Consider the following 14,740-nt stretch of genomic DNA (forward strand, 5'->3'; position numbering starts at 1 on the left):
CCCTTAAAACTCACCTGTGCTATGAAGCCTACAAAAAACTTGGCAATGTTTAGGCCACTGGTGACCTGAAACCACAGCCTGTCATGCTGACCAACAGTGCTCGTTGTTTCCTTGTTCTGCCCCATCTGTCTGCATGTATCCATCTGTTGTCTCTTGTCTTCTACTTAGATTGTAAGCTCCCTGAGGCAGGGATTGTCTTTGTTTGTACAGCACCTAACAGGGTCAGGTCTTGGTCCATGATGAGGGCTCCTAGGCACTACAGTAATACAAATAATTAGTAGTAGAAATTAATTTTTCCCCTCACAGTACCATATCTTTTCAGAGTCATTCTGTCAGACAGGAGAAGGTTCGGCTTCTTAATCAACTGCATTTTCTGGCCATCATGTTTTTAAGCATTTTACAGTTGCTGTGGCAATACACTTAATGTGCAATCAGACTCCGGTGGTTACTGAGCATTACACTGCACACTAAGTTGTACTGTTGTATTTGCTGTTTGTAAATATATCTTGAACAAACACCATGGCCAGAAAAATATCGGTTCTAAAGCACTATCAAATGGAGGGTGGCTTCCGGATTAACTAGTCAGGCAGTAGACATTCACTATCTCCCTGTGTCTCATACACAAGGTGTTAAAATGTGCGATATTTGCATAGCTGGTTTGAGTGCCCCAGTCTCGCTGATGGTCTGACACAACCTCGCATTTGTCAGTGTTTTGCGCACATAAAATTGTCAGGTGGATTCACTGATGAAAACTCATTAGGCTTCTCTGTTAACTGTGGAATTGCAAGCATGAGTAGCAAGTAACTGTCTGCTTTTGCTAGTCTGGCTGACAGTGAACTGATCTTTCGTGTGAGAGATGGTGTGCTACCAGCTAGCATACTGACTCTCTTGATGGCAATGCCAGTATTCACTTTCAAAGGAAGTCTGCCAACTTAGAATGGAGTCTATTTAAAAAATGACTGAAAACTATTTTCTGTTACTACAGCTGCCCCTGAATGCTCCTGCCTATTTTTGTAGTTTAACCATCAAACTTCCCTGCTTTAAAAAAAAAATTTTCCTCTGCCTTGTGAAAGACCCATATGTACAGGAAGCTGACAGAGGTAGAATTTGACTATACAAAGTAAACACAATGAAAGATTTTTTTTCTAATATCTTTCAGCCATGGTAATCTTAAATCTTACTTGTAACAACTGTAGTTTAAGAAAACTCCCATTTGACTGATTTTTCTTTTAAATTAATGTTCCTCTCTTTGAATAGTTTTCTAAGGTGCCTTGGAGTGTCTTCCTCTTTCTGTTTTTAGGTTTTGAAAGATGCAAATGACCTCCAGAAGAAATCTGCAACAAGGGAGATATAGGTTAGGAAAAACTTCCGAACTTTAAGGGTAGTTAAACACTGGAATCAATTACCTAGGGAGGTTGTAGAATCTCCATCCATCATTGGAGGTTTTTAAGAACAGGTTAGGCAAATACCTGTGTGGGCTGGTCCAGATCAGTGGTTTTCAAACTTTTTAGGCTGCATACCCCTTTCCAAATAATGTAGTCTATCACATGCTCCCATCTGAAATAGGCAGAAGTGATGTGTGTGTGTTGTGGGGAGAGGGGTTCTGCCTTCCATTTAGCAACAGCTTCTAGAGGTTTTCCAACTGTATTGCGCCCTCCCCCCCCCCCCCAGGGGGTGCAAAGGAATGCTTGCGGGGGAGGGATTAGCAGTTTTCAAAGTTTTTGAGCTGAAACCCCTCTTCCCCGCCCCCCCCCCCCGAGTTACAATTTTTACAATGGTTGCAAACCCCCACGCACCCCCAACCCAGACAGACTGGGTGGCCCCGTGAGGTGAGGTGGAGCTCCCTCCCCAAGCCCTGCCCCCATGAACATTCCTCCTTGTCCCTCTAGGGGGGCTCGCCCCACAGTCTGAAAACTTCTGATTCTGAGTCGCACAGCAGAAAGGAAATGTACACCAATGCAGCTTCAGTTTTAATTGAATGGCGATTAAACATTGATTAGATTGCCAAGTCTTACTAAATAAAATGCGTTGTCCATTGTTAGGGGATTTTTCTCGCTTACCCCCGATGAGAGTTCGCGTACCCCTACAGGTATGTGTACCCCAATTTGAAAACCACTGATCTAGATAATCCTTAGTCCTGCATCAATGCAGGAGATTGGACTGGATGACCTATCGAGGTCCCTTCCAGTCCTGTGATTCTATTTATTTGATCCTAAGGTGGCTCAAGATCTTTCCAGGAGGCACTGGTAACAATGTAAAACAACTGGAACTGGAATGTTCAATCTATACAAGAAATTAGAGCAATACATTATTCTTTAGAGACTGAATGTCCTGTTGATTGTTAAATAAGTTAATAGGTAGGTAGTACTTCACTAGCATCTACCTGATCTTCCTTTGAAGCATCTCCTTCAGGCTTCAACATTTAAATCTTATTGGTTTCAGCAGTAAAATATCACTTTGCCAAAGTAAACCCTTCTGTCTTTGGGAATTTCAAGGGATAGATTATTTATTTTACTGCCAACACCAATGTGTCCACCAGATGAGGCTGTTCCCTCCATTTGAGGGTGCATGATCGGAGCTGTAGTGGGTAGGACTCCATGTATTTTTTTTCTTTATAAAGTTTGGGCAGCCAGACTCTGTGTGAGTTGTCTGATTGAGCCAAAGACTGAGCAGTTACTGGAGTAGAGTGGATCTCAGCAAATGTTCCAACTTTCTTGGCAGTTTAGGAATTCTCCCTTTAAACATGCTTCTTTCTTCTCTCTAGTTCTGCTTTTCCTTTTTTGTTCCTTGTGACAGCACCTAAACACTGGAAGTCCAGGCTGGTATTCTTGAATTTAAACAGTTTCCCCTCCAGTTGTGGCAAATGCGCGACATGGAATAGATGTTTTCCTAATCCACTCAGGTGCAGAGAGTCTGGTTCTCTGTCATCCCACAACATGTCTGCTGGAACTTCTGTTTTGTATTTTTGGGTATGTCTACAGTAAAACACGCGTGGCTGACCTGTGTCAGCTGACTTGGGCTGCGGGGCTATAAAACTGCAGTATAGATATTCAGGCTGGGTCCCAAAGGCCAGGCACCAGCCAGAGCTTGAATGTCTGCATTGCAGTTTTATAGCCTCGTAGCCTGAGCCCTGCAATCCCATGTCAGCTGACACAGGCCAGCCACGAGTGTTTTATTGCAGTGTGGACTGATCCTTTGTTTTCATTCACTTGTTTGTGTCTTTCCATCCCCAGTTCTGTGCCCTTGCTGCTGTCCCACATAGGGGATGATTCAAAGCCCAATGGGGGCGTTGTTCATGCTCACTGTCAACATTTGCACACTAAATTCACTAATCCCTTGGCTTTTTGTCACTATCTTGATAACAGGAATGGCCAGGATGACATTTTAATATAAAAAAAAATTTAAGAGGATCCAAGATGATGATTGTAATTTCCTGTAGATGTCCCATGAGTTGCCTGTCTTTCCAGTTGATAGCATTACACTATAGATAAGGAAGGGGTATAAAAATAGGTTAAGGCTCTGTCCATACTCAGATCAAGGAATCATACTTAAACTCAGTTTAAACAGCATTCCAGCTAAATGGGTGTCTGATAGTATAGCCAGCTGGTTGGATATCTGTTAAGCTAGAACTGCAGCTGATTTTGAACACTATTTATCAAACTTGATTTGAAAGGGAGGGTAAATGGGGCCTAAATTTTGGAATGTCGGTATTCCTTGAAGCCCTCCTGAGTATATCTAGGAATCATTTGTACATGGTGTAAAACAGTCATGCTTTGGAGGCTTGCATTACAGCAGTGTGGGGGTGTGTGACAGGGTTGAGGTAACCCCGTCCAGTGTTCGCATGAATGTACCCCCCTCTCCCTTAGGGTGTAGGGGCAGGGTGTAAGTAGCCCATGTTTATGTCACTGTGGCCAAAGCCAATATACTCGCCCCTATTAGCAGGGCAATAAGGCCTAGTGGCAAAGTTCACAGATTCGCCCCTGTCAGCAGGGCAGTAAGGCCCAGTGGCTAAGGTCAATAGCTTTGTCTCTGTTAGCCGGGCAGTGGGGCCTAGTGATCACAGTCAACAGGTTTGCCCCAGTCAGCTGGGCAGTAAGGTTTGCTGGCCAAAACCAATGGCATCGCCCTTGTTAGCAGGGCAGTAAGGCCTACTTGGCAAAGTCAATGGATTCATCCCCAGTCCGCAGGGCAGTAAGGCTGAGCAGCCAAAGTCAATAGATTCGCCCCTGTTAGCAGGGCAGTAAGGCCAAGTGGCCTCAGTTGGGGAAGGGGGCCGCCACGCACAAAAAAGTGGGGTGGTAGCTGCCCGGGTCGGGGGCCCGGGGCCCTTCCTCTCCACCGGGCCCCATCTCAGGGCCCTGGTAGTGGCAAGAGTGCATGCCACTGAGTCAGCAGGGGGGTCCAACCAAAACATGCTGACTCAAGGTTCCGGTTCACTAACCAAGCCACTATATAATTCCCCTGGGCTGCCTCCTGCCATAGTTCCCGCTGCTGCGACCAGGGCCTCTCCGCTGTCTCCAGGTTCCCCGATCTGCGCTGTCCCCGGTGACTCCAGACTCTGTGAGGCCTCCCTGGGTACCCTGGCGTCTGCCTGGGTTGCAGCATCTCCAGCTCCCACAGCCTTGGGCTTTGGCTGGAGCCTACGGCGTACGTCCTTCTCCAGCGGTCCGCTCAACTGAGCTGAGCTTCTCCCTTTTATACTAGTGCATTTGGAGCATGCCCAGTAGAGTTGAGGCATGGCTTCCTCACCCCACAATGTAGGGTTAATGCTTCCCCATCCAGTGCAGGGCGAGTGTGCACCGAGACAAGCTGATTAACAGAGATCCCTTCTTCAAGGGACCAGGAAGCAAAACCAGAAGTGTTTACTCTTCTCCTTTATAATGTATAAAGATAGCCTGCTGAAGCATTTTAGAAATTAGTGTTTCTAACCTCTCTTCCCTGGAGGACCTTGATAAGCCCCTTGCAGAATTGGAATAATGATGATACACAACGCTAGTAGGTAGGGATGTGGGAGAGCTACACCTCTGCTATTGGTCTTATGAGACATGGCTCAGCACCTCCAAAGAATTTACCAGGATGTTCAGTGAAGAGCGCAAAGGGAGGACCCTACACTGCTAATTTTACAACAAAAAAACAAAAGTGACTTTTGAACTGTGAGACTATCTTTATACTTCATTGAGAAACGGAAAATGGGGAGGAAGTTGGGTTCTGCTTTGCAGCACACCTGGTGATAACATGTGGGCTAGATTCTCCATTTCAGCCAAGCTGTGCTCAGACAGAGTGGAGAAGTGATGCTGTAGGGAACCACATGCAGTTCCCTCATTAGGAACTGCTGAGCTCTGTGTTGTGCCCTGGAAAAGCCCAACACGCTTACTTGCCTTACAGTGGTGGGGAGAAGGGATGGGGGGGTGGGACTCTTTGGCTGGTTCAGGTTGTGCTAAAACTATTTCTGCCAGTGGGGAATCCCCCCCTCCCCCCCCCCCCCCCCAGAATTCTGCACTGACCATCTCCAGCTAATTTATGGCTTCCAGCCTTTAAATGGCCTTGATGGACCAGAAAATCTGGTCCCCTATAATCATCTTTACTGTGTATGCACATATAGTGTGAACAAGACAGTGTATGCAATTAATGTCTTGTGGGAGAAACTATATAAATCACGTGGTCCCCTCATGGGGAGTTAATTGTCTCTAGACAGTTCATTGGCCACATTTAGCTCTTTTCTTGCCTTTTTAAAGAGAATGTAAATTGTGGGGACGTGCCCTAGTAGCCTGTAGCCAAGATTTTAAAAGTGAGTCATGATTTTGGGCACCCCATTTGAGACCTTCAGAAGGTGGGTACTGAGCACTTTCTGAAAATCAGGCTCCTTTAATGGGTCCCAAGTTGGGCACCCAAAACCTCAGCCACTTAGCAATGTCTGAAGTGCTGCTGTCCTCGGCCAAATCCTTTTTCCTAAAAGCAAACAAGAATCGTCCCTCTGGATTTGAGAAGTAACTTTGGGGAGGGAGGGGGAATTACTCTGCAGTTTGTTTGATAAAAGGAGGCTCTGCTGTATTAGCAATGTGTCTGGTAGAGCTACTTTGCTAAACCCACTTTAAGGGGGTGCCTGACAGCCAACTGAGAGCAAAGCGATGATGCCCACTGCTAAGCTGTCTGTTTATTTCAATGGAAAAAGTGCTGTCCTAAACATGGCTAAGTGCTTTAAAAATAAATAAACCCAACACACCCACATGGCACTGTTGCAGTGTCTTGCTGGTATCCCCATGGAACAGCTCTTGGATTTAAAACATAGACTACACTGGAAATGCCTTTGACATATCTGTGATGTAGCAAATGTCTGCATGTCTAATGCTGGTAATCCACTTAAAGGTGCCTTATCGGTTTGTGTTTTTGTGATGTAGGTCGCTTGCACAAATCTAGATGTGGATCTGATATGCATAAATGTAACAGAAAAGCTGCCATTCTACTTCCGAAGACCCCCTGTTAACATGGTAAATTTGCAACTAAATTATTTGCTGCTACTAAACTCAGTATTTAATATTAACACAACTGAGGTTTTTCACTGGAGTGGTTCTTTTCCTGCTCTTGTACTACAGGGTGGTTTTTCTTTGAAAATGTGTTCCCTCCTTACCTTTCTACACTATGACTATACTGAGGTCTCATCTGTGTAACGCAGTGCTTCACTAAATGAAATCAGTGCCAGCTGATGGAATTGCTGAATAATTGATACTGGATAAAAGTTAGAGTAAAAACAAAGCATCAGCCATTTATAAACTATCTTTTATAAATAAAATCTTGCCCACACAACTTAGTCTGGATTCTTAGGTCAGATTCTTTCCTTGAATATGGACCAGTGTCAGCTCCTTGTCAGTGGCATGGATGGGCATCCATGGGTAGATTTTAGTCCTTGTTGCTGAAAAATTTACAGCTAGAGCTGGCTGGAAACTTGAATTCCTGTTCCATGGGAATAAAAAAAAAAAAATTGTTCTGATATGGAACAAAAAATGAAGTTTCTAAATTTCTCACCGAACAGAAATTTCAGCATCTTGTTTGGGGGAAAAAAATCTGAAACAACATTTTTGTTTTGACCTCTCAAAATGTTTCTGAGGCTCCCAGAGCCCCAGCAGTTCTCCATGTGGGGAGCTGGGCAGCTCAGGGACCCTGAGGGTATGTCTACACACCAATATAAACCTGGGCCCAAGCCTAACCTCCCCTTGCGTCCACACATCAATTGTGTTAACCTAGGGCTCAAACCTAGCGCCCCAGGACCCTGCAGGACTGGAGGGTCCAAGCAGGGCCGGCTCTAGGCACCAGCAAAACAAGCAGGTGCTTGGGGCGGCATTCCGGCGCTGCCCACGCCGCCCCTAGAAATGTGCCACAGCTCCCCTCCACTCTGCCTCCGCCTGCTCCCCTGAGCGCGCCGCCGCCGCTCCGCTTCTCCCTGTTCCCTCCCAGGCTTGCCACGCGCGAAACAGCTGTTTGGTGCAGCAAGCCTGGGAGGGAGGGAGGAGAAGCCAAGCAGCTGCGCACTTGCAGGAGGCAGCGGTGGTGGAGCAGAGGCGAGCTGGAGCAGGGAGCGGTTCCTCTACCCCCCTTCCCCCCCGTTACTTCCTGCGCTCCTCCCCCACCCCCCGCTCACCTCCACGCCGCCTGCTCCCGTGAAAGTGCTGCCTCTCCCACGCCTGAGAGGGAGGGGGGAGAAGCGGAGCGGCGGCGTGTTCAGGGGAGCAGGCAGAGCGGAGGGGAGCTGGGAGGGCGGGGAGAGAGCCGCAGAAAGCAATGTGGGGGGGGAAATGTGGCACGCCAGGGGGAGGAGGCAGGGCCAGGGATTTGGGGAAGGGGTTGGGAAGGGGTGGAGTTGAGCCGGGGGCGGGGGAGGCACGAAAAAAAAGCGGGGGCGGCCAAACATTTTTTTTGCTTGGGGTGGCAAAAATCCTAAGAGCCGGCCCTGGGTCCAAGCCCAGGTTAAGCTGGGACCTAGGGTCAGAGCCCTATTGCTTTCCTGTGTGCACGCAACTCCAGCTTGACTTAGATTTCAGAAGGCCTCTGAATGTATCCCAGAGTTCCCTGGGGCAGCTTCCTTAGTTCTCTCTATGCCAACAGTCTGTGTTGCACTCTGTTGCAAATGGAGCACACTGCACCAAGCCCTAGGGATGCACTTCACCACTCTGCAGACAGCAGCAGCCAGGCTGGTGGGGGTGTTTTTCCTCTGAAACCTACATTTTATGTCAAACTTCAAAACAGACAAAAATAAATTAAAAAACCAACCAAACAAAAATACCTTTGCTGTACATCCCATTTTAAAAATTCAGAATCACAACGTTTCCTTTCAATAGTTTGAAAGCCCTGAACGCTGATGTCCTAATTATCCTGAGAACAGGTGCCCATGGGCATTTTCCCACCAATGTGACTCAGCCTAGAGGTAGAGAGCCCAATTCTCAGATTAGAGGGTAGTCCAGTATAAAGCTTCCTCAAACTGCAGTCATTGTCCTGAGACAGCCACCAAAGGAGCTAGTTATGAAGTTTATGTACTTGTGGGCACCTGAGTTGCATCAATGGCACCACCCCAGTATGGAAACAGGGTGAGCAGTAGCGTTTTTCCACAGTGCATCACATTCCTAGGGCGAGAGCAGTGGTTCCCAAACTTTAACAACCTGTGAACCCCTTTCACTAAAATGTCAAGTCTCGCAAACCCCCTTCTAAAAATGAATATTTCCAGGGATTTTCTCCTTTACCTGAGTATAAATTATAAAAGCGGTGATCTTGGAACTATAAAATTTGTTTTTATGACATGCTCATTACACACTATTTATTATTAATTATTATTTATCATTATAGTATTTTTATTACATTATGAAGACGGCAACGCTCTTCCAAGATCTCACTTTCGTAGCTTGTATCACTTTGAATAAGCCTGTTATAAGACAAGGCTCCGATGTTTCATCAAGGAGTATCGGATGTGAAACAGCATGAAAGTATTTAAGAAGCCAACTCAAAGAGTTCCTCCTATACAAGCATTCAGGTCTTGAGGAGTCCAGGCAAACAGTGCACGTTACAACAAAGCTTAAACTTGTTCTTCATAATAATTTTAAAAACAATACTAGCTGCCTATTTAATTTTAAAAACAGCAAAAAATATCCACCTCCCTTTCCATTTCTTATAAGGAGTCTTGAAGTTTAAATCTCCTCAGTGTGATAGATATGCTTGCTTTGATCTGCTTAGTTCTTGGAAGTCCAGGGGCTCCAGGCTGCTGGCCCTGTGCTGCCCTGGGTCCCTTGGGACAGTTCTGTCCGCCATTAGGGATTTTTTTTCCCGAGAACCCCCTATAACATTTCGCGAACCCCCCGGGGTTCACAAACCCCAGTTTGGGAACCACTGGGCTAGAGTGTTGACATTGTGGCAGGGAGGAGTGGCACTAGGCACTCTAGGATAGGGTTACTTTGACTCAGGTCTGTGCACGGCAGTGTGGATGCCAGAGCCCTAGGTTCAAGCACAGGTCAGAAAATCCTTAACCTAGGGTTAAAATGCAGTGTAGACACTCAAGCGCAGGGTTCCCTGACATGGGTCATCTGACTCGAGTCCCAGTAACCCAAGGCTTATGTTGTTGTGTAGACATACCCTGAGAGCCCCAGCTCTGGCACAGTGCATCTGGTGGACTGCTGAGATGCTGGAAGTCTTGAAACCCAGGCTTCTGAGGACTGGGGCAAGCCAGCTGGCAGGAAGTCAGTCAGGTTTCTGACTGAAACCTGTTTGGCAGGCAGGTTTCCCTGGTTCTGACCAGCTCTAATGATGATGTTTGATAAATCTCATGCTTGGGTGCATGTGGAGGAGGGGCACAGAAGTTAATTGGACAAATGGAATAAGAAGGTTCTCTTTTGTGTAGTGCAACATCTTGCTATAAAGCTCCATAACGCTAGTGTGAGACCGTGTTGTGCAGTGAGCTGACCACAGAGCCAAGAGCTTATCTGCAAAAGTGAGAATATCTGCTTCACAGAGAGGCTGTGAGGGTGGGTTAATGTTCTTTTGTTCCGTGTCTGTACAGCACCTAGCATAATGAAGTCCTGGTCCATGGCTGGGGCTCCTAGGCACTACCACAACAGAAATAATAAATAACAAACTGTACTACAACCTACTGTCCTTCAAAAATTGTCAAATGGGGTGGGGAAGATTTAATTAACTTCGCTCTTCTCCCGGAATAACTTCTCTGTTAGTGAGTACTTGAGTACTGTGGTGATGGGTGCTAGGGAGAACCCTCAACTTTGGAAATTGATACTCTTCAAAGCCAGCTATGAAGCTGCAGAAGGAGTGTTCTGACAATTTTTACAGTGCCTGTCTGTCCATGAAATGCTCTAGTGGTTAGCCAGGTCTTCAGACTTTGGAGCCATGATTGGCCTTTTCAAGAGAAGAAACTTCCCACTGTTCTCTTTCGTTCACACTTTGAGACTTCCACACTTGCAGCTGATCAACTCTGATGTCTCTTATCTGAGCAGTCTTGGAAAGCCTATTATAGCCTGGCAAGTAGAGAGGAAGAGAGGCTTTTTTTTTTTTTTAAATAAGCCTCAGTTACCTGACAGTCTTAAGTTCAAATGCATTTACATGGCATACAGACACAATGTCTTTATTTTAACCCTTCAGACTACAGTGTGTTTCTATCAGAACAATTCCTGCCGCATGTTAGTTTTGTATATAAAGCGGTAGAACTGAGAGAAGAAGTCATCAATAATAGGCACTAGTTGTAAGATTGTTATGCGACTCTGCTTTTGGTTTTTGATTATTTTCTTTCTTTCATGTGAAGGCAATAGATCGCGGCATTTACTTTGAACTTCTTTACACCCCTGCCATCAAAGACTCCACAATGAGAAGATACACAATTTCAAATGCTCTTAGTCTGATGCAGATCTGCAAAGGAAAGGTGAGTTCTCAAACCGAAATAAAATTAACTCTGTCAGTTGTTCAAATTCTTCTTCATCAGCTGAGCAGTTTCAAGGAAGTTTGATGCTGGAATTTCTGAACACATGACTGAGCCTTTGCCTGCCAATACGTGCAAACCACAATTCCAGCTACCAATACCCTTAATTATGGAACATCTAATCTTTTCTAAAGCCGATGCTTTTAAAATGGTCGATTTTTTTCAGAGCAACCAGTCAGTTACTGCAGATGTAATACTGGGGCAATGCAGGGCATTCACAAAAAACGGTCCTGGTGACTTAAGGTTTGCACAAAAACAGATGTTTGTGCATATTGTTAAAGGTATGTAGTGAATTTCTAAATGACAAAAAGCACATCTTATAGATCTAGGCACCTGTACATATGTTAAACTATCGTATCATACCATATCATATCTTACAAAATATTTTAAATACAGAATCTTGCATGTATGTAAAAACAATTACGTGAAAACATCACTAAACTCCTATTACATAAAACGAGCCCATGCTGCTGGCTGCCACAGGGCAGATTTCTGGCTGAAATAGCTCTATCCTACATTCTTCATTCCTCAGTTTCAGAAGCAGGGCAGAAAGTCTTATATCTGAAGATCCTCATGTCCCTCCTATTGATATGTTGCATTCCACCAGGGTAGCCTGTCAATCCTGGTGGAGCCTCACATCTCATGCATAGCAGCGTATCAGACTCCTGCCCACCAGTCCTCAGTAGAGAGGAGGAGGAATCGCAGCTTGCTTTCTTCCCTTTCTCCGTGGAGATGTGATAGGTAGCACCACCTCCTGAATCGTTCTTCTCAGCCTCCCGTGCCCGCATGCCTCCTCTGGCCTCCCTCCAGCTAAGGGGAGTTATGATGTTGCCACCTCCTGGACTCTGCTGTCTGTTCTCCTGCATAGAGCCTGGAAGACAGGCATTGGCTGCTGCAGCTCAAAGCAGCAGGCTTAATTTTTCCAGCTGAAGCAGTCAGCATCACTGAAACTCAAAAGCACCCTTGAGATCCATAGTAAGCAGGTTTAAAGCTGACCTGCAAAGCAAAAAAAATCTCCTGGGATCTCTCCTGATGTGTGAGGGGAAGTTCCTCTGTGGGTTACTTCTGCTTCTGGCTTTCAGTGCTCTCTGAGCCATAAGGGTCTGCACGTCCTTTCCTGCTCAGCCCCTGAAGAAGTCTTGTGCATAGTGGAGACAGTGAGGTCGTTCCATGGAAATACAGATAGCTCTGAGGTAATCAGAGCTCCCACTTGTGCACGCAATTGCTCTCCTCAAGTCCATGCTCCACTCCTTGTGTTGGGAAAGCGGAGGGTCAAGTGAAGCCATGTAGAAGAGCAGCAAATGGGCCATATCCCCCAAACAGGAGTCGTGTGGTATTTAAGTGTCAATGATGTCAGAGTAGGAAGAGTGCTGAGGCCTCACAGCTCAGGCTTTGCCCTGAGAAGGAATCCCACAGCCCTATTTTCATCTTTAAAATGGTATGAGAGATCTTTAAGGCTAATGCTTTAGAGGTTTCATGAGCACCTTATCTAAAGTCATTACAGGCAGGAGTCCTTTGGGGTTCACCATTAAAGGAACTGTCGCAGCTATGCAAAGAACTGGGATGTGTGAGCCCCCGAAACACTCACCCTCTGCCATGGCCTAGGGGTCCCATAGAAGCCTAGTGAAGGAAAGAGGGGAGTTAGCCAGCCAGGGAGATGGGAGAGGAGTGTGGTATTCTTCCTCCGCCCACCACTTTCTTATGAATGCATAGATGCTGATATTGAGGGCAATCAGTATTATCAGTGATAAGTCAGTGGATGATATTAATGGGTTTTCACTGGCTGACATCAAGCTAGTGCTTTTAGCCAGTAAAATTGTTAATAGGGGTCAAAATGTACTGAAGATTTGATCTGCCCGTTGCTGAATTAGTACTATTAGTATTGGGGTGTGTTTTTCGACCCCCGTCAAAAAAATTTTAAAAATCCAGCCCTTAGAAGAGTTGGGGGTTTTGTTTTGTGTGTTCAACTCCAAAACACAGAGACAGACTATTTAGCTCATCCCATAGCTGATGTAACTCTGGCTTTTTTCACATCTGTGGGTGAGGGGTTGTAACTAAGGGTATGTCCACACAGCAATTACACACCTGCAACTGGCCTGGGTCAACTGACTTGGGATCGGGCTACGAGGCTGTGAAACTGCTGTGTAGACGTTCAGGCTCAGGCTGGAGCCTGAGGTCTGGGACCCCATGGATGGGGAGGGTCTGAGAGCCTGGGCTCTAGCCTGAGCCTGAACATCTACACAGCAATTTCACAGCCTTGCAGCCCAAGCACCATGAGCCTGAGTCAGCTGACCTGAGCCAGACACAGCTGTGCCATGGGTTTTTTTTATTCCAGTGTAGATGGAGTGAGTGTAATTATGATGCTCTTTTTTTTTTGGTATAGACTCTTGGCCCAGTAAGCTCTGCAACTTGCAGAGCTGGTAGATGGTTTTGGTTTATTGTTTCTAAGGAGCCATGATCTATAATCTTCATGGATTTGCCTGTTCCAGAAAGCAGCAGATACTTTAGCTAGATAACAGAATTAACTCTTAACTTTAAATGATACTCAGAGGAGTATTAGTGTTGGGTTTATGTTAATCTTCAATTTATTAATAACATTTATCTAAGATTAATGCTTGTTCTCCTTTATTCTCTAGAACATAATTATATCCAGTGCAGCTGAAAGGGTAAGTCAGTATTTTTTTAATGTAAATAAGTTTAATGTAAATAAATTTCTGCTAGAAATATAAGCATCAGTATAATTACCCTTTTGAATTTTTATTTTGGTTTCTTGTGTATCACTTTATTGCATTTTCTTAATTCTGCTAGTGGAAGTGGGCACTTCCTGTTTTCCCTTGGTGATAGCAATTGTCTTGCTGTTACGTTAGCATCTTCAACAACTCGGGAAATTATTAAATTAATTATATGAAATTTAAATTAACAGTTAATGGCTGATAGTTTCTGTAAGTAATCTTATCTTGCAAACTGTGACTCTCTAAAATAAATAGAGGGGGTGTGTAGATATTCTCACTTGTGTCTTCTGTTTTAGCCATTAGAACTTCGAGGTCCTTATGATGTGGCTAATCTGTATCCTTTCCCAAGTAAAATCTGATCTTTAAGAATAATGTAGGAAACTTGCAGTTGACTTTCAAATATTTGGTATTACAATAAAAATATTTCTATGCCTTTCTCTCCCCCACCCTCCAGACCTTTTTAAAATTTGTGACTTACATAATTATGACTTACATAGTGATTGTAACAGAACTCATGGCAGCAGGAAGGTTGTTTGAATTATTAATTTCAGAACAAAATTCATACACTAAAATCTCTTCTGTATGTCTAAAGTATGTCTCCAGCTGCAGTGTTGAATAAAACAAAGTTTAAAAATAAAATAAAAATACTTTTCTGTGAAAAGATAGGGTGCAATCTATCTGTACTAGAACTCTTTCAACATAACCATTGCAACTATAAAAAGACTGTTAAATAACTCTGATTTGCTTTGTCCTCAGTAGGAGCGTTTGGGGTCTTTTGTGATTAGGTAAACTATAATGCTTTTATAATACAGTGTCAGATCTGAGAAACAGATTTTGGCTTCACGCTTTAATACTAGAGAATGACAATACTGCAACTGGCAATAACAAAACAAAAACAAAAAAAAAAAGTAAAGTCTCCGCATTCTAGTTTGTCAGTCTTGGAGAATATGGGTATGTGTACACTGCTATATTTCACACCATGAGGCCAGTTGACGATTTCCTTCCTGAATCAAGATTCTGAATGGGCATGGGAGAGTGCCAA

General features: G+C 44.8%; 1 protein-coding gene across 2 annotated transcripts in view; it reads left to right on the forward strand.

The window, feature by feature from the left end:
* Positions 1-14,740, forward strand: part of RPP30 (ribonuclease P/MRP subunit p30) — a 31,336-nt gene that overhangs the window by 7,977 nt on the left and 8,619 nt on the right. For both annotated transcript variants that reach the window (XR_012640322.1, XM_074959053.1), the window contains exons 6-9: positions 6,399-6,488; positions 10,793-10,909; positions 13,603-13,632; positions 13,995-14,032. Coding sequence is in view for 1 of the 2 variants with exons in the window: in XM_074959053.1 (XP_074815154.1) it covers positions 6,399-6,488; positions 10,793-10,909; positions 13,603-13,632; positions 13,995-14,032 (275 nt within the window). In the remaining variant the exon portion in view is untranslated. The remainder of the gene's footprint in view (positions 1-6,398; positions 6,489-10,792; positions 10,910-13,602; positions 13,633-13,994; positions 14,033-14,740) is intronic.

This window comes from Natator depressus, chromosome 7, assembly GCF_965152275.1.
Source record: "Natator depressus isolate rNatDep1 chromosome 7, rNatDep2.hap1, whole genome shotgun sequence".
NCBI classification, from domain to species: Eukaryota; Metazoa; Chordata; order Testudines; family Cheloniidae; genus Natator; species Natator depressus.